This window comes from Pristiophorus japonicus, chromosome 7 (genome assembly GCF_044704955.1).
Source record: "Pristiophorus japonicus isolate sPriJap1 chromosome 7, sPriJap1.hap1, whole genome shotgun sequence".
Classification (NCBI taxonomy): Eukaryota; Metazoa; Chordata; class Chondrichthyes; family Pristiophoridae; genus Pristiophorus; species Pristiophorus japonicus.
Genome location: NC_091983.1, coordinates 55,850,278 through 55,871,390, shown reverse-complemented (window position 1 = coordinate 55,871,390; position 21,113 = coordinate 55,850,278). Strand labels below are relative to the sequence as shown.

At 47.3% G+C, this 21,113-nt stretch overlaps 1 protein-coding gene across 4 annotated transcripts in view; it reads right to left on the bottom strand.

Annotated features, from left to right (window-relative positions):
* The window catches only part of LOC139267123 (lysophospholipid acyltransferase 2-like), a 205,027-nt gene that overhangs the window by 65,728 nt on the left and 118,186 nt on the right, over positions 1-21,113 (bottom strand). For 3 of the 4 annotated variants that reach the window (XM_070884953.1, XM_070884954.1, XM_070884956.1), the window contains 2 exons: positions 12,499-12,594; positions 11,596-11,651 (listed from right to left, as the gene is read on the bottom strand). In XM_070884953.1, coding sequence (XP_070741054.1) covers positions 11,596-11,651; positions 12,499-12,594 — 152 coding nt within the window. Of the gene's footprint in view, positions 1-11,595; positions 11,652-12,498; positions 12,595-17,791; positions 17,873-21,113 lie in introns of those variants that run through there. The other variant, XM_070884955.1, reaches the window with a different exon arrangement.

The following is a 21,113-nucleotide window of genomic DNA, read 5'->3' as shown; positions in this document are numbered from 1 at the left end:
AGGGAAGGAGGGAGGGAGGGAGGGAGAGGGAGAGGGAGGAGGGGAGAGAGGGGGGAGGGGAGAGAGGGGGGGGGTCGGGGGAGCGGGTGTCTGGTCGGGGGGGGGGGGAGCGGGTGTCGGGTCGGGGGGGGAGCGGGTGTCGGGTCGGGGCGGGGGGGGAGCGGGTGTTGGGTCGGGGAGCGGGCGTCGGGTCGGGGAGCGGGCGTCGGGTCGGGGAGGGGGGGGGGGAGCGAGTCTCGGGTCTCTGTCGGGGCGGGGGGGAGCGGGTCTCGGGTGTCGGTCGGGAGTGGGTGTCGGGTCGGGTCTGGTCGGCCGGGGGGGGGGAGCGAGTGTCGGGTCTGGTCGGGCGGGGAGCAGGAGCTGGCCGTGGGAGGAGCCTCATTCACGCAGCCCCAGTGAGGCCATTCAGCCAGGGCTAGGGGCTGCGTGTTTCGGGCCCCTCCCACAGTTCGGCGCCTGGAGCTACTGCACTTGCGTGCCGACTGTAGCGCGCATGTGCAGAGGTCCTGGCACTGTTTTCAGCGCAGGGACCTGGCTCCGCCCTCCCCCCACAGCTCGTGCCGGCTGCACCGAGTGCCACAGGACCTCTAAGTCGGTGGAGACTACCGAGGATTTTTTTAGGCGCCGTTTTAGGCGCGAAAAACGGGCGCCCAGCTCGGAGGGGCGCCCGTTTTTTTTCTTGTGGAAACTTGGGCCCATTTAGATTGGAGATTGATGTCTAAATAATCCTTAAAATACAAATTTAAAGCCTATCTAATGCCACAGCACAACTGATAATTACTGAATAATTGTACTGTCAAGGTTTATTTGGTGTACTGTTAAGTCATCTCAAACTGAGCCATTAGAAGTAAATGCCCCGATCAGAATCAAATGCTAAAATCTAGTAGAACCAGCCTGTTTTAATGTGCAATTGAAAAAATTAATAAAAGACTAGGTAGAAATCAAAAATCTTGTAGATATGAATGATGTTTTTGAAAATAAAATTATGCAATTTCAGAACCTGGTGATACCTTCCACACGCACCCTATAATTAATGCACATGTGTACAAGTATAACAACAGATACTGAGCCAGTGATGTGCACAGGATACATGAGAGCTTTCCTGGAACAAAATATGCAGAAGCAGTATATACATATGCGGTGTCAAAAGGTTGCATTGTTTGAGCAAGGAATGCTGAGCTCCAGCATCAGTTCAGCACACTCTGCAACATACAAGGGGAAAGGGAAGGGGAAGGTTGCCCACTCACTCAAGTCTGTCTGTGTCCCTTTGTAACTCCCTGCTCCCATCTATACACCTTATTGTATACCTACTAACTAGTGTCATCTGCAAACATGGATGTACAACTCTATTCCTTTATCCAAGTCATTAATAAATATAGGGAAAAGCTGAGGTCCCATTACTGATCCCTGGGGAACACCACTTGTCACATCACACTAATCAGAGGACATTCCCTTTATCACTACTGTCTCCTACCTCCAAGCCAATTATCAACCCATGTCATCATATCTCCAATTCTATACCCTCTCACTTTTGCTAATAATCACGTTGTGTGAACCTTATCAAATGCCCTCTAGACGTCCATACAGACAACCCCCACAGGTTGCTAGTGACCGCCTCAAAAAATTCAACTAGCTTAGTCAGACATGACCTACCCTTCACAAGTTCATGCTCTGATCAGCTCATACTTGCCCAAATGCTCAGTCAAATTATGTTGAAACTAAAAGGCTAAAAAGGCACATAGCAAAACTAAAGCTAGCAACAAGAGCACTAATAAATACCTTAATTAATATACAAACAAAAGAGTCAAAAGGATGTATAAAAAAAATACAGCCAACATAAAAGGGAAATGGCAACAGTTTTTATAAACCTAGTAGGAGAAAGACGATCATGAAGGAGCCACTCAAATAGGAGCTTGGTGATATATTATAGTTGATAAAGAAATTAGATACTTAATACTTTAGGCAACGTGGCCTTTTTACAAAATTATGCAACAACTGAAAGATTTAAGTGTTAGAAGTTACAACACAAACCTCAGCTCATTTGTGGGTTATTTAAAACTTCAGAGTCAACAGTTGTGCAACTAAAGGCAAATTATAATTTACAGCTTACAGCTTTTGCTTGGAACACGTGATCCTAATCTTACCACGGGTAGAATTAACAGTCATTGGGCCCAAGTTTCCACATGATTTGCACCTGATTTTTTAGGAGCAACTGGTGGAGAACGGACTATCTTAGAAATCGCAATTCTCCACATTTTTTTTTCTGCAGTTCTAGTCAGGTAGAACAGTTCCACTTTGGAACAGAATTTTTTCTTCAAAAGGGGGCGTGTCCGGCCACTGACACCTGATTTGAAAGTTTCCACAGTGAAAACGTACTCCAAACTAACTTAGAATGGAGCAAGTGAAGATTTTTGTAGAACTGAATAAACCTGTTCTACACATTAAAAAAATCAGGCGCAGGTTACAAATTAGGCGTCCAGAACGAGGTGGGGGGGGGGAGGGGGAGGGAAGGGAAGTCATTAAATTCTATAATAAATCCTTATTTATATTTATACAAATATTATACAAATAAATCCAACCTGAATAAACATTTATAAGCAAAGAAAAGATTAAATAAACCATCTTCCTACCTGTGTGAAAGTGCTTCAGGCAGGCCTTTCGGGACCGAAGGCTGAACCGGCCGGCCCGAGACTTCGGGCAGGGCCCGTCCCCAGCACCAGATTTACAGGTAGGTGGCGCTGGGTCGGGTCGGAGGGAGGGAGGGAGGGAGGGAGGGAGGGAGGGAGGGAGGGAGGGAGAGAGAGAGAGAGAGAGAGAGAGAGAGAGGGTTCGGGTCCAGTTTGGGGGGGGGGGGGGGTGGGAGCAGGAGTGCGGGTCGGGTCCAGTTGGGGGGCGGGAGTTGGGTCGGGGGAGGGGGGGTGGGAAGCGGGAGTCGGATCGGGTCGGGAGGAAGCAGGAACTGGGCGTGGGAGGAGCCTTATTCACGCAGCCCCAGTGAGGCCATTCGGCCAGGGCTAGGGGCTGCGTGCTTCGGGCCCCTCCCACACAGTTTCGGGCGCCTGGAGCTACTGCACTTGCGTGCCCACTGTAGCGCGCATGTGCAGAGGTCCCGGCACTGTTTTCAGCGCAGGGACCTGGCTCCGCCCCCCCTCCACAGCTCGTGCTGCGCTGCGCCGAGGGCCACAGGACCTGCAGGGAGGTGGAGAATACCGAGGATTTTTTTAGGCGCACTTTGTGGCGCGAAAAACGAGCGTCCAGGTCGGGACTGCGCCGTTCTAGGCGCGTGTGGAAACTTGTGCCCATTGTGTCTACTTGTACTCCACATCAGACTGACACCCAAGGGTTTTTTTTTAATATAAAAAGCTGCATTAGCAAAACATCAGCCATCAATAACAAGTACCTTTTCTTTTGTTTGTAAATGGAAGATGAGGCTCACCCAATGTTATTAAAAAAAACACAGGTGTATAAACCGAGAATATTGTATGAAATTCACTCTTTCCATGATCGGAAAGCACCTTCACACCAAAAAAAAACTAGCGCCTGACATACGGAAATACAGCCAACATAAACATAGCAATAGTTTTTAATAAACATATTTAGAGAAAGACAGTCATGAAGGAGGGAGTAGGGATCACTCAAATATGAGCTTGGTAATGTATCATAGTTGAGAAATAAATTAGAATTGCTAAAATACTTTAGGCAACTCAGACTTGTAAAATATATATAAAAAAATAAAATAAATATATATGAAGAGGTCCAGGCCAGAAAGTAATCGCCCAGAAAATCAGAGGTATTAGGAAGTAGAGATGAAACAATTTTCCAAAAATTATTCAAGAGCCATGCAAACGGACTTGAGAAAAACACCTCTGTTCAAAAAGTGAAAGGAGCTTACACTAGCTAGCCTTACACTAGTTAGAAAACTACTATTAATCATAACTAGAAATAAAATAAATGAATACTTAGGAGGGCTTGGACTGATAGTGGACAAAGATGTGAAAGACATGTTAGGTTTGATTAACTTGATAGAATTTTTCAAAGAACTAATCAAGCTCCTGTGGTGTTTCACATAGGGAATGAAGACCAAGTGTAGGCTTCAGATGAAGCCTCAATAGAGGGCGGAGGCCAACTGGATCAAAGCAAATACATATAATTCAGTCCCCATTTTAAAGTCATGCATTCTGTAATATATATATATTTTCCAATATAAATGCCTATTTGCACATTTGTTCTTAATTGAAACTGCCTGTGCAAATGACAGTGGAATTACAATCTCCTGCCAGTGGTGGCACTGCAGCATCTCCCCAGCAAAGGGTATAATTACTGCATGACAGTTTCCATTATAAATGTGGACAGAGGAAGTTATAAATAGGAAGAGTTGACTGGAAGCTTGTATAGACTTCAGCTTTTTAATGTATTACTAGTTGATCTTTCATGGCAGTGCACATGGAGTAAAGATCAAGTGCAGTCTTACACCAAGGAGGGTAGAAAATATTGAATCGGAGTTCATGTAAGACTGTCAAAAAGGTCTAGTGGGGTGGTACAGAGTAGATGAAGGGGAGGGAGGGAAAAAAAGATTGCGGGGACAAGGAGGGGGGAAAGAGATGAGGGAAGAGAGTAGGCAGAGGTTTTAAAGGAGTGAAGTTGGGGGGGGGGGGGGGAGAGAAATAGAAGTCAGGCAGAAGGATGGGGCAGTGGTAGGTTCAGGGGTTCAAGATAGGGGATGAAGAGGGGGAGTAGAGGAAGGGATAGTCCAAAATAAATGTTAACACTGAAAAAAAAAGTAAATTAAGATCAATGATTCATGAATTTAAAAGCGCCTCATACAGACACAGCACCAAATAATTAAATTAAACAAAGTTGGCAATCGAGGGGATAAATTGAATTAAATAAATTGATGAGAAATTGGGCATAATTAAATAACAGTGTGGGGATAATAAACTGATAAGGGCGCTGACACACATTTTCTTCTTTCTGCATGACATCACCATCAGGAACTTGCGCTTTCTAGAAAGCCGTTGACCTATACTGTGGTTCTGCTCAAGAGAAACCTCATCTGTTGCTCCTGGATTCAATACAGACCAACCATATGCAGACCAGTGGCCGATGCCCAAATCCATCCTGTCCAATGCCAAAGAAATAATATGCCCTTTACTGGAAGACCATGGAAGCCAGATCCACACATTTCTATCAGAAACAAAGTGAGCTCCTGTAACCCCACCAAAATTGTTTATGAATCCAAATAATTCACACATAACGCCAGTGAAGGAAAGGTCATCCACAAGAGCCTTGATAAAATTAACTAGAACTCTGTCCCTTATATGAAAACTCAGGAGCTAATCATCACTTAAGGTACAGATGTCCAATATTTTGAAACTGCGGGCCAGATACACTGGACAAAACCAGCGAGTGTGCTGCAGATGATTACAAAAAATTGCGAGAAGCATTATACACATAAAATGCAAGAATTGCAAACACACAAAGCAAGACACCTATATGCTTAAAAAGCACCATCTCCATACACAAAAATGAGAAAATCTCAAAACTTGGATCCCGTGCACACAAAAACAAAACCCCTAAGAAATGCATGAAGAAAAGCAAGGCCCTCCATCCTCCTTCCTCTGCGCCCAAATTTCTCCCCCTCCCCCAAAACCTGAAAATTTGATACAGGTTCAACCTCTCTTATCTGACACCCTCAGGACCTGGCCTGTGCCAGATAAGGGATTTTGCTGGACATGGGGTAGTCACGTTAAATTGGATGATACAGGTACTGAACAAGGGGATATCAGGGCTGGCTGGCTTGGGGCTGGGAGTACAGCAGGGGATCGCGGGGTCAGGCCAGCGATTGCAGGAGTTGGCAGCGAGGAAGGACTTCAATTTGTTCATGTCGGAGTTTTGCGCATGCACCACCCAGTGGCCAGAAATGGTGCCAGACGAGGGGTGGTGCCGGATAAGGGAGTACTCGGATAAGGGAAGTTCAACCTGTACATACATCTATCAGCTAGGTTGTTGTTAATTATGCCTTTGTATACCAAATATGCCAAAGTAGCACAAAAACAGTAGGTCTAACCAAAAGAAAGGAAAGAAAAAATTGCATTTAATATAGCACCTTTCACAACAAACATTTCAAACAATGTTTTGGGAGTGCATGGCCCCTTTAAGGGGCTACACAGCCCATTCGTTTTTCCACTGAAAACCTGGCAAACAGCCTATGCGGGAACTTCAGACAGCTGCATGGTTGAGTGGCCATATAGTGAAATGGGAACATTGGTTCCAAACCACTTTATAGTCAACATGGCAATGTCCCACAATCAACTGTGGTGTATCTAGCACACAAATCACTGCCTCCACACGGTCTGGTGTAAGTCTAACTGCTGTGACCTTCGTCCTTTATTGTTCAGCTCCAGAGTGCCTCTCAGGTGTGGTGGTCAGCCTTATATAGTGTCTGTTCTAGGTACTTCCAGGTTTCCCACCACAGCGCCCTCTATGGTGTGGCATAGTGCTTACATTACATTTAAGGTACCAGGACGATACACACATCATTACATAACATCACCTTCTCCCCTCCCCCCCCCCCCCCCCACCCACCCCCCCCCCCACCCCACCAGGACGCAGGATGACGATACATACATGAATACATAACATCACACTTGTCCAACGGAAGGCAGGTAGGCATAGACAATGCGTTAGTATGGTACATATTATCTGGTACATTAACTAGTTATTGAGTGGCAACGGATCACTGATTTCCTTGTTAGCCCTTATCATTAATTGTACTTCATATCCATTATTTTACACAAATACAGTGGCCATTCAGCATTAAAAAATTAATTATTATAAATTCGCCATCTCACATTAACATAGCTCATTTTAGACTCGCTCTGCCTTACAGAAGTCCTTTGTGGGGACCACCTCTTGGTAAGGCCCTTTTAAGACTCCCGGGTGCATTTCCTTTCTAAGGCGCCATCTTTGATGGAGGAGGATTCCACGAGGCTTCTCCTTGGGCACCGCCATCTTTGATGCTTTGATGCTCTGAACACGATGCCACAGCCATCTTGCTCTTCGCCGCTCCAGATGCCCTCCGCCGTCGCAGCCTCCGCTGCCACCTCTCCTGCGGCCGTCATCATCGCTTCTCCGACGGCTACCGTAGCCGCCTCCCCTGCGGCCGTCGTGGCCTCTCCAGCGGCCGCACTTGCCGCCTCCCCCTGCGGCCTCCGTAGCGGCCTCCAACCTCCAGCTGCTATTGCCGCCCGACGCTAACAACTCCTCGGCGGGGCCCGCCCAACGACACCTTCCTCTGCAGGGCCCGCCCGATGGCTACTTCATCGGCGGGGCTCTTCCAATCCGCCAGCCATCCTGGATCCCTCGCACCACCACCCCCCCCACTTGGCCCCTTTCTGCAGGGCTGCTTGCTTGTGGGGTCTAAGGCTGCAGGCTTGAGGTCCGGGCCTGGGACTTGCCTGTGGGTGGATTGAGGCTGCAGCTCCAGCTCGGTCAGCGCTGCTCTCTGGGGACCCGGGGCACGGCAGCACTCCGGGGAGCAGCAGCCTGTGGAGTGATGAAGTCTTCCCAGCTCCCACGGACCGTCCCCATCCACCTCCGGCCGAGGAGTGTCGGCCCATCACCTGCAACGACCCACAAAGGTAAACCGAGCGTCTCGACCCCGTGGGATACCTGCACCATTGCTCTGCCAAGAACAGGTATTAGTTCCCTGGTGTAGGTACGCAGCTTCGCCGTGACCGGGACCAGCTTGGGTCGTGCAGCTGGGTTAATCCACAGTTTATCAAAAGTTCTCCGACTCATCAACGACGGACCCGAGCCCGTGTCCACTTCCATACTCACAGGGACTCCGTTGATTTTTACTTCCCTTATCACTGGGGGTGAATCGTCGGTACACGTGTGCAGTCCAAACACCTCATCTTCTTCTGTCTGCTCCTCGCTGAACAGTAGATCATCCCCCATCTCCTCAGCCACATGGTGAGTCCGATTTCTTTTACACATACGCTGAAGGTGGCCTTTAACTTGGCAGGTATTGCACGTGTACTCCGCAAACCTGCACCGGTGAGCCCCATGGCTTCCTCCACAACGCCAGCATGCTGCTGCTTGATTGGCCCCCCTCAGCGGACTCGGAGTTCCAGGACCCCGAGGTCCGTACTCTCTGCCCCGGGCAGAGCCACGTTCTGCAGTTTTGTCCTGTGGACAGTGCCTGCCGGGTTAGAGACTGTGTGGATCATTTGCTTGGTGCTGCAAGTCGAGGTCATATGTGCCCGGCTGATGGCGATGGCCTTTGTCAGAGTGACTGTGGGTTCCGTGGCTAACAGCTTGTGAAGGAGACCCTCGTGGCCAATTCCCATAACGAAAACGTCCCGCAAAGCCTCGTCAAGGTGTGCCCCAAAATCACATGGCGCCGCGAGTCTCCTGAGGTCCGCAGCATATTTGGTGACATCCTGGCCTTCGGGTCTGCAGTGATGGTAAAATTTGTATCTGGCCGTGAGGATGATCTCCTTCGGTTTCAACTGGTCACGAATGAGTTTAGTCAGCTCCTCGTATGACTTGTCCCTGGCGCTCCCGGGTGCCAGCAAATCCCTGACGAGACAGTAAACCTCATCTCCACAACTGGAGAGCAATATCGCCATACGCTTCTCTCTCATTGCATCCATGTCCTCCGTCATGTCGTTTGCTGTGAAGTAGTACTCGAGTCTTTCTGTAAAGGCCTCCCAATCATTGCCCATGGTAAAATCCTTTAGCGAGCCCAGAGTAACCATGGTTGCGTGGAGTTCGTCCGCTTCCTAGTCGCCAATGTGGTGTATCTAGCACACAAATCACTGACTCCACACGGTCTGGTGTAAGTCTAACTGCTGTGACCTTCGTCCTTTATTGTTCAGCTCCAGAGTGCCTCTCCGGTGTGGTGGTCAGCCTTATATAGTGCCTGTTCTAGGTACTTCCAGGTTTCCCACCACAGCGCCCTCTGTGGTGTGGCATAGTGCTTACATTACATTTAAGGTACTGAGACGATACACACATCATTACATAACACAACAATGTGATAATGATCAGATAAATCTGTTTTAGTGATGCTGGTTGAGGGATAAATATTGACCATGACACTGGTGAGAACTCCCCTGCTCTTCTTCGATTAGTGCTGTGGGACCTTTTAAGTCGACTCGAGGGGGTAGATGGGGCCTCGTCTCATCTGAAAGATGGCACCTCAGATAGTGCAGCACTCCCTCAGTACTGCACTGGAATACTTATGTGCTGAGTCTCTGAAGTGGGGCTTGAACCCACAACCTACTGACTCAGAGGCTACCAACTGAGCTAAGACGATCACCCAAAACCAAGACATCATTTTCACTCCAGGAAACTTAATTTAAATCCAAGAAGAGAACGTATCCCTTGCCAAGTCTATGGTCAGGAAAAAAAAAATCTAAGCCTTACCAATTCAAAAGCAAATAAATTAAACAGCACAATTAACTCAATGCAGTTCTTTCGTAAGCCCAAAAGTAAATCACAAGGTAGATATGGATGAGAACAGCTCTTCATACTATGTTCACCCATCCAGAAAGAAAGTTCAGACAATCTTTTCCTTCTCCAACCTCTTTCCATTAAAGCATCAAACTAATTTTAAATAATGCCCAAGTTTTTGTCAGCATTAGTCTACCCAGAAGTCCAGTCCCAAAATTCCACATGGATTTTCTTTGGTGCAGTTGTAGAGATACACCTGACCTTTTAGTGGTCCAACTGTGCCAAAAAAAAGTTCCAAGTTTTGTTGGCATAACTTTTCATTTTGAAGTGGCACAAATTGTCCTTAAGCTCTGTGGGTGGAGCTTAAGGTCTACGCCGAAAAATTGAAGTTGCCAGGGTAACAAGGGCGCTCTGAAGGGCTGAGGCGCAAATAAAGCATTTCCCCTTTGTAAGATAGATCACAAAGTGCGACTTGGGACAACACACCGAAATCTCAATATATGAAACAATATGAAATTCCTTTATTCCTTTTTAGCATTTATAGATTTTTTTTAACCTCTGCAATTCCAGCCGAAAGGCCTCACCCCCCCCCCCCCCCCCCCCAACCACTGGCCTGCTTCAATCCCAGCCTAAAGGACCCCGCACCGGCCCACTGCCATCCCGGGCTGAAAGGAGTCAGCATCCCACCCTCCCCGCCGTGTCTTCAGCTCTGCTGAAAAGATTCTGTCTGATCTCCGCCAATTTTTTCTTCAGTGTGCCGTTTTAGAAAAAAAATCGTACTTGGCCAAACTCACTTAAATGGCCAGAAAAGGCGTACCAAGCAGGTTCCGCACCCAGTGACATAAAAAAAAATAGGGAACTAAAAAAAAAATCAGACGTACCTACTTTAGAATGGCGCAGAAACTTTGGCGAAACTTGCAGATTTTAGTCTGCTCCAAAAAAGACAGCGTAGGCCAAAAAACGGCGCGGAATGGTGGCGAAAATTCAGCCCCATGTGTTGATCGACTCCGAAGAACAACTTCCCAACATTAGTCATAAATGTATCTTTTGTCAGCTGTGGCTCAGTGGGTAGCACACTTACCCAAGTCAGAACGTTGTGGGTTCAAGTCCCACTCCAGGCCGACACTCCAGTGCAGTACTGAGAGAGTGCTACACTGTCGGAGGTGCCACCTTTCAGGTCAGACATTAAACCAAGGCCCCATCTGCCTTCTCAGGTGGACGTAAAATATCCCATGGCACTATTTCGAAGAGCAGGGGAGTTATCCCCGATGTCCTGGCCAATATTTATCCCTCAATCAACATAACAAAAACAGATTATCTGGCCATTATTACATTGCTGTTTGTAGCAGCTTTCTGTGAGAAAATTGGCTGCCACGTTTCCCACATTACAACAGTAACTACACTCCAATAGTACGTCATTGGCTGTAAAGCGCTTTGAGACATCCAGTGGTCATGAAAGGCACTACATGAATGCAAATCTGTCGTTCTTTTTTTAATCTTGTTAGTTGAACCTGTGTCCCACTGTCATGGTTTAATTGTGAGATTATGTGCTGGATTTACCTTTTCTGTACATATACTATTTATTTACCTCTTAACTACATCCTTTCAATAAAAGCTCAAGTAGTCCGGTGACCCTGGGAATCAGTCTCATGGCTCTTCTCTGCCTCCATGGATTAAATGCATGCCTTATATCTTGATCAGAGCTGGTCAAGGTATGGATTCATGAGACCCCTGTACAATTTATGCACAATTTCCTGACTTGTACTCAACGGTTTTGGCTATATATTCAGTGATTTATTTGCTTTGTTGATTGCAGCAATTGGACAAGTTGAGCACCAATTCTAGAAAAACCTTTATATGTTTTGTCTTCTCCTTTAGCTACTTCAACATCATTCAAGGAGTATTTCCAACGATATTGCAGGAGAAAGCACAACATTAGAATCCATTTCATTTCCTCCTCTTGCCCCTCCACCAGCAAGGAGTGGTTTGATACTCGGACTGAGTCCTTGGGCAAGGAAAGGATAAAGGGAAGAGAAAAGAGAAGGAAAACTTTTAAAGAGATAAACCCAGTCCAGAACACTTGTATCTCATTTTGATTATAAACACGTTTTAATAAAAAGTTTGATATTTGCTTACCATCATGAATTTCAAAGGCCAGACTGGTTATCTTCTGTGTAATTATCATCATTGGACTATGGAACAGAAATGGCAGAGTGGAAAAAAAAAATCAGTTGTCATTTTTTTTTTGAAAGAAAGCTGTTCAGAACATAATTTGCTGGCAGATTAAAATGGCATCTATTGGGGGACTGGGTGATGCAAGTTAAACAGTGGCCTTTCATCTCTCTGAGCTGGGTGCAAATCCAGCAGAGTCTCCTCTGTCTGCTGTCCACAGCAGTGTTCTCAAATATATTAGCATGTGGCTAATTGGGAATCTACAATAGACTAATTGCATTTCTAATTAGTAAATAAAAAAGTGAGCACTAGACAACATCATTAAGTATATGATTTCAATACTCATTCACAGTGTATGCATGTGCACTTTAACAGTTTTGTGCATTTGCTGGTAAAATGGCAAGACATAAAGCAGAGTGCACGACTGATTTTTGATCATACCGAATGTATTACTTCCCCTGGTTACTGAATGGTGATAATATATATTTACGTGACATGTGAAGTATATTTACCAGTATTGAGAGAGTGTATGCAAAGTGTTTTCTACCAAAATCAGTGCATGTGGCTAAAACGGTATTGCCATAGCCACACCATGACGAGTGAACAATTTCTATTGGACAACATTGAAAGGAGTTCGGGCAGTTTAAATTCAGTACTATTAAACTTTAATTATATAAAACTGGTGACTGAAAATCTCAAGTCCAATATCAACAGTTCTGGAATTCAGGTGTTTGCAAGCAGATTCTTATTTTAAAGATTTACTGTAATAGGCAGACTTCCAAAAGGTCACAGAATTCTACTAATCACTACTTTTTCTTCAAACTTTATCTGAATCCACATTAAATAAAGTGAGAGCAATATACTTACCCAGTAAAGTCAGCTGAATACTGCCCATAATCAAAGAGGTATACTCTGCTAACTTGGCACAAGGTGAGGTATCCAAAAGCAATGACAAAACAGAACCTAAAACAAAAATAAAAATACTTAACCCTCACGAATGGATACTGTACATTCAAAGTTACTTGCCTGTTGCAAGCTTAGCTTTATAGGTTTCAGATCTGTTTCTTAAAGTAACCATTTCCCAAGAGAAAAGGAAACTATTCTACATTAAGCTCCGAATATATCCATTTAATTGTTCCAGGACATCAAGCTAAGGTGATTCTCATATCTAATGTGACTTCAAATTAACTTATCACAGACTCTTGCCCAATTCACTCTTTGTTGCTCTCTCCAAGGAACCCAAATCTGAAGAGCGACATAGAAGAGGCTAGGTAGCTCTAAAGGCTGGAGGTCAAATCTCAATGGCAGTTATCGTCATGATTCAGTAGTTTCAGTCAGATTAAATGGATATCCACGAGAAGGCGATAAGAGGAGAAAGGTCATCCTTAATCATCTGATACACCTCTCGACATGTCTGGAAACTTCAGAGCTAGGTAAACTATAGGACAATTTTTCCAGTTAAACAAATTTATTCTGGTTGAATATGAAAGAAACTCAATGAAGAAGCAGGTTTGCATAGTGATAATATTGTCTCCTCTTCCATTGCAAAGACATTAGGGGAAACACTGATTAACACCGATGTGCAAATAACTACCACTAAAACAACTTGTCTTTATATAGCACATTTAAAGCAGTGAAACGTTCCAACGTGCTTGACACGATGGGAATAGCAAAGCCATGAGTAATGGCAAGGTCAAGGGGGTGGCCATAAATATGGGTTGGGGAGTTTACAGGGAGGGAGAGATTAAGGGAGGATCGGAGGCTAATGAACTCAGAGGAGAGAGAGCATGATGAATTGAGATGGAGGTTGAAATCACCGAGGATGAGAAGTCATTCGGTGCAGAGGCAGATGGAGGAAAGTAGTGAAGAAATATCAGTAATAAAGATTTTACGGTATTTGGCTGGGCAGTAGAGAACGAGGTTGAAATGAGGTGAGAGGGGTGGAATGAGGTGAGATGGTCAAAGGACGAGAAAGTGCCGGAGGAGTCGGGGGACAGACCAAGATGTAATTTGTCGATGAGAGACACACCGCCACCATAGAGGTCTGAGCGGGGCAAGTGGTGGAAGGTATAGCCAGGTGGGGAGGCTTCATTGACCCTCAACCAAGTTTCCATCAGGGCCATGATTTCGATGCCATCATCCACGATAAGCTCATGGACGGCAAAAGAGCCTTGTTCACAAGCGAACTGACATTCTGGAGGGAGATGGGGAGAGGGCTGGTGATGGCATCCACAGAGTCAGCGCTGAGCAGGGTGGAGGGGGGAAAGAGGGGGGAGGAAAGAATGATGAGTTGGACAGGGAGGAGTTTGGCAAGATTAGCCTTCAGTGCGTGTGCTGGGTGGGAAGGTCGGCGCGAAAGGAGGTTGGGACAGTTAGTGTTGCTGCTCGTAAGGAGGCAGCGACAAGTGCCTTGATGGGCCCTTCATAGGGTACCAAGAGAGGCACGGGGGAAGCTGTCGGCTTATCTAGGAGGGAGTCAAGCCTGGGACGGCGGAAGGAGAGTAGGAAGGTCAAAGAGTAATGAAGGATTGGGGAAAGTAGAGTATCCAAGAGAGGAGAGATGAGAGATGAAAGGAGGCATGATGAACGGTCAGGGAAGGATAAAGAGAAAAGTAAAAAGAGGGGGAAAAAGTGGAAAAATATTGAATAGCTCAGGTCCGGAGCGGCAGCCAAAGTGCGCACACGAATGGACATGGGTAAAGCTCAGATCGTAAACTAAGATTTCTGTGCCATGGTGAAAGCAGACAACATTTTGTCCACATGAATCCAGATGACTCAGTCACATGTTAAGGAATTCAAGAAAGCCACACTAAAGCCTTTTAATTTTTATTTAATAAATAGTGTTCATATTTGTGGATCCAGAAGAGAGATATGCACACAAAAGGAGGACTGTTAGTGTTGAAGAGACTGATGCAAGTGGAGTCTCTCGTGGGTATTCTTTCAGGTACAGCGTAGCAAGTCATTCCCATGAGCGGTTCAAGTGTCTTATGGTCAGCAGTCTGGCAATATCCAATTACACAATAGCATAATGCAGGATCCCCTGGTGATCTAAACTGGATATCGTGCCTTTCACACATATGCTTAGACAATCTTTTTGATGGCAACACGAAGAGACATTTGGAGACAGTTAGATATGAATCGTTAAGCGGTTTTATTTTACCCATATTTGACTGTGCAGCCATCTAAGAACTCATGTTAAGAGTGGAAGCAAGTCTTCCTCGATTCCGAGGGACTGCCTATGATGATGATTTTTCAGACAGCAAGTGAACATAGAATGGAACAGCAGTTGAAGCAAATTCCACTTGCTTTGCTCAGTCGCTCTTCACTCCGAAAAATAATGAACCATGTGCCTGATCCCTCTCATAGGCCGACTTGTTTGTGGCATTACCTTTCTTTTGACAACATTTCTAACTTAGGAAAACTACTGAAAGACTATTTTAGCTTCCAGCCCCAGGCTTACACTTCTTAGTCTCTTGTTTAAAACAGGATGGTCATCAAATGTAGGTTCCCCCTCCCCCCCTCTTTTTATTAACTCAGGCCCCAGGGGCGGTGTCTACGAGAGTATAATAATTCTCACCACAATAGGAACCATGGAGGAGCAAAGGGATTTGGGTGCCCAAGTACATTTAATCACTAAAAGAGAGGAGAACTACAAAAAGCAATTAAAAAGGCTCATGGAATGTTGGCCTTTATCTCAAGTAATACAAAAGGAAGTTATGCTTCAGTTATATAGAGCTGTGGTCAATGAACTCCAGGACATAGTCGACGTATTTACTGAGGCATACGAAAGCATGGGCCTTACGCTAAACATCCGTAAGACAAAGGTCCCCCACCAGCCTGTCCTCGCCGCACAGCACTGCCCGCCAGTCATCAAGATCCACGGCGCGATTCTGAACAACGTGGACCACTTCCCATATCTCGGGAGCCTCCTTTCAACAAGAGCGGGCATTGTCGACGAGATCCAACACCGCCTCCAGTGCAGCCTTCGGCCACCTGAGGAAAAGAGTGTTCGAAGACCAGGCCCTCAAAACTGCCACCAAGCTCATGGTCTGCAGGGCTGTAGTAATACCCGCTCTCCTGTATGGCTCAGAGATATGGACCATGTACAGTAGACATCTCAAGTCGCTGGAGAAATACCACCAATGATGTCTCCGCAAGATCCTACAAATCCCCTGGGAGGACAGACGCAACAACTTAAGCGTCCTTGACCGGCCAACATCCCCAGCATTGAAGCACTGACAACACTTGATCAGCTCCGCTGGGCAGGTCACATTGTTCGCATGCCAGACACGAGACTCCCAAAGCAAGAACTCTACTCGGAACTCGGCCACGGCAAATGAGCCAAAGGTGGGCAGCGGATGTGTTACAAGGACACCCTCAAAGCCTCCCTGATAAAGTGCGACATCCCCATTGACACCTGGGAATCTCTGGCCAAAGACTGCCCTAAATGGAGGAAGTACATCTGAGAGGGCGCTGTGCATCACCAAGAGCATGCAGAAATCAAGCGCAGGCAGCGGAAAGAACGTGCGGCAAACCTGTCCCACCCACCCTTTCCCTCAACGACTATCTGTCCCACCTGTGGCAGGGACTGTGGCTCTCGTATTGGACTGGTCAGTCACCCAAGAACTCATTTTAAGAGTGGAAGCAAGTCTTTCTCGATTCTGATGGTATGAGAGTATTGCGTTTAGTTCTGGGCACTGCATATCAGGAAGGATATATATTAGCCTGGAGGGGGTGCAGCAGCGCAGAATTATCAGAAGCATACCAGGGCTTAAAGGGTCAAGTTATGATGACATGTTACATAAAACTTGGCTTGTATCCCCTTGAGTATAGAAAACTGAGGGGTGATATGAACAAGGTGTTTAAAATGATGAAAAGATTTGATAGAGTAGATGTGGAGAACTGAGAGTAGATATGGAGAAACCATTTCCTCCGTGGGGAATCTAGGGCAAGGGGGCATAATCTTAAAATTAGAGCCAGGCCATTCAGTAGTTAAAATCAGGAAGTACTTCTTCACACAAATGGTAGCAGAAATCTGGAACATTCGACTCCAAAAGGCCATGGATGCTGGGTCTTGAAAGTTTCAATTGACGAAGTTTGACAGATTTTTGATAGGTCAGGATATTGATGAAAATGGAGCTGAGATACAGATGTAGTTGAATAGCGGTACTAGTTTGAGGGGCTGAATGACTTACTCCTGTTTTTTTAATTGGTGTGAATATCTCATGTCCATCTTAGACAAGATAATTAATTGCTTAAACGCCCCCGACCATTCTGGCTAATTGATCTGGAATGCAACGAAGAGCCGCATTGCATCAGTTTGACGTAGATTGTGTTGACATTGCAGAAACTTACTTAACTGGTTTTAAATATTTTTAATGCCTGCAGCCATTTTTGTAATTTAGAAAAAGGCACTGAAAAAGCACCTTGTTGTAAAGCAATTAAACATAACAATTCCAAAGTTCTCTCAATAAAAGGGCAAAAAAAAAAATCAAAAATGCCAAAACTTGATGCAGACTAAATACATAAGGGTCTTAAAAGATAGTGGATGCATTGGTTGTAATCTACCAAAATTCCCTGAATTCTGGGGAGGTCCCAGCAGATTGGAAAACTGGAATAATGCCCCTATTTAAAAAAAAGGAGGCAGACAGAAAGCAAGAAAGGCCCCAAGTTTCGACACGATTTGCTCCTGATTTTTAGGAGCAACTGGTGTAGAACGGAGTATCTTAGAAATCGGAATACTCGCCATTTAGTTTGCTCCAGTTCGAGTCAGTTAGAACAGTTTCAGTTTGGAACAGAATTTTTTTTTCCAAAAGGGGGCGTGTCCGGCCATTTACGCCTGTTTTCAAAGTTTCGGCAGTGAAAATTTACTCCAAACTAACTTAGAATGGAGTAAGTGAAGATTTTTGTACGTTCGAAAATACCTTGTCTACACTTTAGAAAATCAGGCGTAGGTTACAAATCAGGTGTAGGGAATGGGGGGGGGGGGGTTAAAGGGAAGTTTACAAACATTAAACACTTCAGTTTTACAAATAAAGAGCCATCATCAATAATAAATGATAAAAACATCAATAAATCAACCAATAAATCAATCAAAAAAAATTAATAAGAAATTATTTTTTCAAAAAAAAAATCAATAAATAAAACATTTTCTACTTACCGACTGCAGCACCGGGAGCCCTCCAACAGCATGCTGGGATGCCCTGCCCAGTGTGTCTCTATCTCTCTGTCTGTCAGTGTCTGTGTTTCTGACAGTGAGGAGAGGGAGAGAGGGGGGGAGCAGAGGGAGGGAAGGGGGAGGAGGGAAGGGAGATGGGTGGGGGGGGGGGGGGGGGGGAAGGAAGGAGATGGGGGGGGGGGAAGAAAGGAGATGGGGGGGGGGGGGGAAGAAAGGAGATGGGGGGGGGGGGAAGAAAGGAGATGGGGGGGGGGGAAGAAAGGAGATGGGGGGGGGGGGAAGAAAGGAGATGGGGGGGGAAGAAAGGAGATGGGGGGGGAAGAAAGGAGATGGGGGGGGGGAAGAAAGGAGATGGGGGGGGGGGAAGAAAGGAGATGGGGGGGGGAAAGAAGAAAGGAGATGGGGGGGGAAAGAAGAAAGGAGATGGGGGGGGGAAGAAGAAAGGAGATGGGGGGGGGGAAGAAGAAAGGAGATGGGGGGGGGGAAGAAGAAAGGAGATGGGGGGGGGGAAGAAAGGAGATGGGGGGGGAAGAAAGGAGATGGGGGGGGGAAGAAAGGAGATGGGGGGGGGGGGGGAGAAAGGAGATGGGGGGGGGGGGGAAGAAAGGAGATGGGGGGGGGGGGAAGAAAGGAGATGGGGGGGGGGAAGAAAGGAGATGGGGGGGGGGGAAGAAAGGAGATGGGGGGGGGGGGAAGAAAGGAGATGGGGGGGGGAAGAAAGGAGATGGGGGGGGGAAAGAAGAAAGGAGATGGGGGGGGGGAAGAAGAAAGGAGATGGGGGGGGAAAGAGAAAGGAGATTGGGGGGGGGGGGGGGAAAGAAGGAGAAGGGGAGGGAGGCTGAACGGGCCAGGCCCGAGACTTCGGGCAGGGCCCGTCCCCAGCACCAGATTTACAGGTAGGTGGCATTGGGTCGGGTCGGGGTGGGGGGGGGGGTGGTGGGAGGGAGGTCGGTTTGGTTCGGGTCGGGGGGAAGGGAGGGAGAGGGAGGTCAAGTCGGGTCCAGTCGGGGGGGGGGGGGGGGGGGGGGGGGCGGGGCGGGGGGAAGCGGGAGTCGGGTCGGTGTCGGAGTCGGGTCCGGTCCGGGGGGGGGAGCGGGAGTCGGGTCCGGTCCGGAGGCGGGGGCGGGAAGCGGGTGTCGAGTCGGGTCGGGAGGAAGCAGGAGCTGACCGTGGGAGGAGCCTTATTCACGCAGCCCCAGTGAGACCATTGGGCCAGGGCTAGGGGCTGCGTGCTTCGGCCCCTCCCACACAGTTTTGGGCGCCTGGAGCTACTGAACATGCGCCCACTGTAGCGCACATGTGCAGAGGTCCTGGCACTGTTTTCAGCGCAGGGACATGCCTCCGCCCCCTACAGCTCCTGCTGCGCTGCGCCGAGCTGCAAACGACCTGCAGGGAGCCGGAGAATCTGGAAGATTTTTTTAGGCACACTATGTGGCGCGAAAAACGGGCGTCCAGGTCGGGACTGCGCCTTTCTAGGCGCGGCTCGAAACTTGGGCCTTCTGGCGAAAACGGCGCACCTCCAAGACTTACGTGACCTGCCTGGGCTCGAAGGTGCGCCGGAATCTTCTTGAGCAAATCTCCGATCCTCCTGGAGCGTGGCGTGGTGCAGCATAGTCTCCCTGGGGCGGAGCAAGCCGATCGCAGCCTGCAGGGGGGCGAGACTAGGCATCAGCCTTCTTGTCAGTGCCGGCAGCGTTGCGCAGGCGTGTTGGAGCTTGCGCGCCTGCGCAATGGCTCAGCAGGGTGTTTTTTCCCCCCAGTCTGTGTTTGAATGGTGTGGCTACCGAGGAGGGATGGGGGAGCGTGGGATTGGGGCACTGGGGAGGTGATTGGTGGGGGAGGAGCGTGGCAAGGGAAGGAGGGGGAGCGTGGCAAGGGATGGAGGGGGAGCGTGGGTTGGGGGGGGGGGGGGGGCCACTCAAAGTGATCGAAGGGCCGGAGGAGAGGGCAGGGGTGCCTCCTTCCAGCCCCCCACCCCCCACCCCACACCCCCCCCAGCAATCTGCAAAGGAATATAGACAGGCTAAATGAATGGACAAAAATTTGGCAGATGGAGTATAATGTGAGAAAGTGTGAGGTTATCCACTTTGGCAGAAATAATAAAAAAACAAATTATTAGTTAAATGGAGAAAAATTATAAAATGCTGCAGTACAGAGGGACCTGGGGGTTCTTATGCATGAAACACAAAAAGTTAGTATACAGGTACAGCAAGTAATCAGGAAGGCAAATTGACTTTTGGCTTTTATTGCAAGGGGGGGTGGAGAAGAAAAGCACATAAGTCCTGCTACAGGGTGTTACTGAGGCCACACCTGGAGTACTGCATAGGGTTTTGGTCTCCTTATTTAAAAAGGAAGGATATACTTGCATTGGAGGCAGTTCAGAGAAGGTTCACTAGGTCGATTCCGGAGATGAGGGGGTTGACTTATGAAGATAGGTTAAGTAGGTTGGCCTCTACTTATTGGAGTTCAGAAGAATGAGGGGTGATCTTATTAAAAGACGTAAGATAATGAGGGGGCTCAACAAGGTAGATGCAGAGAGGATATTTCCACTCATAGGGGAATCTAGAACTAGGGGCATAGTTTCAGAATAAGGGGTCAGCTATTTAGAACTGAGATGAGGAGGAATTTCTTAGAGGTTTATAAATCTGTGGAATTCTCTGCCCCAGAGAGCTGTGGAGGCTGGGCAATTGAATATATTTAAAGGTGGAGATAGACAGTTTTTTGAGCGGTAAGGGAATAAAGAGTTATGGGGAGCGGGCAGGGAAGTGGAGCCGAGTCCATGATCAGATCAGCCATGATCAGATCAGCCATGATCTTAATAAATGGCGGAGCAGGCTCGAGGGGCCAAATGGCCTACTCCTGCTCCTATTTCTTATGTTCTTATAATTTTCTACTAAAGGTCATCTGCATAAAAATATCCTTGGACAGATGAAAAGAGTCAGTTCAGATTCGGAGGCACTCCAATGTCTCAGTTGATAAAGATAGCTTGTAACTGACCTTCGCAGACTAGAAAGTTGCACATTTGGTTCCTATTCTGCAGAACCATTTTTAGAAGTGCTGCAATGGCTCCAGCCCAGGGTACTTAGACCAACTGTGGTACTCAGATGTGATCCAGTGACCCCGAATGGAAAGGGCACTTGTGGACAGAATAATGCTTAGTAGCAACACCACCCACCCACCCCATCAAACACACACGCAGCCAATATTAAGTGGCTGCACTTGTGGATGAATAATGGTTATTTGGAAGCAGTAGTGGAGCAGCAACAGCACTCATTGAATTATATTGCAGCATCAGTCAGTGCCT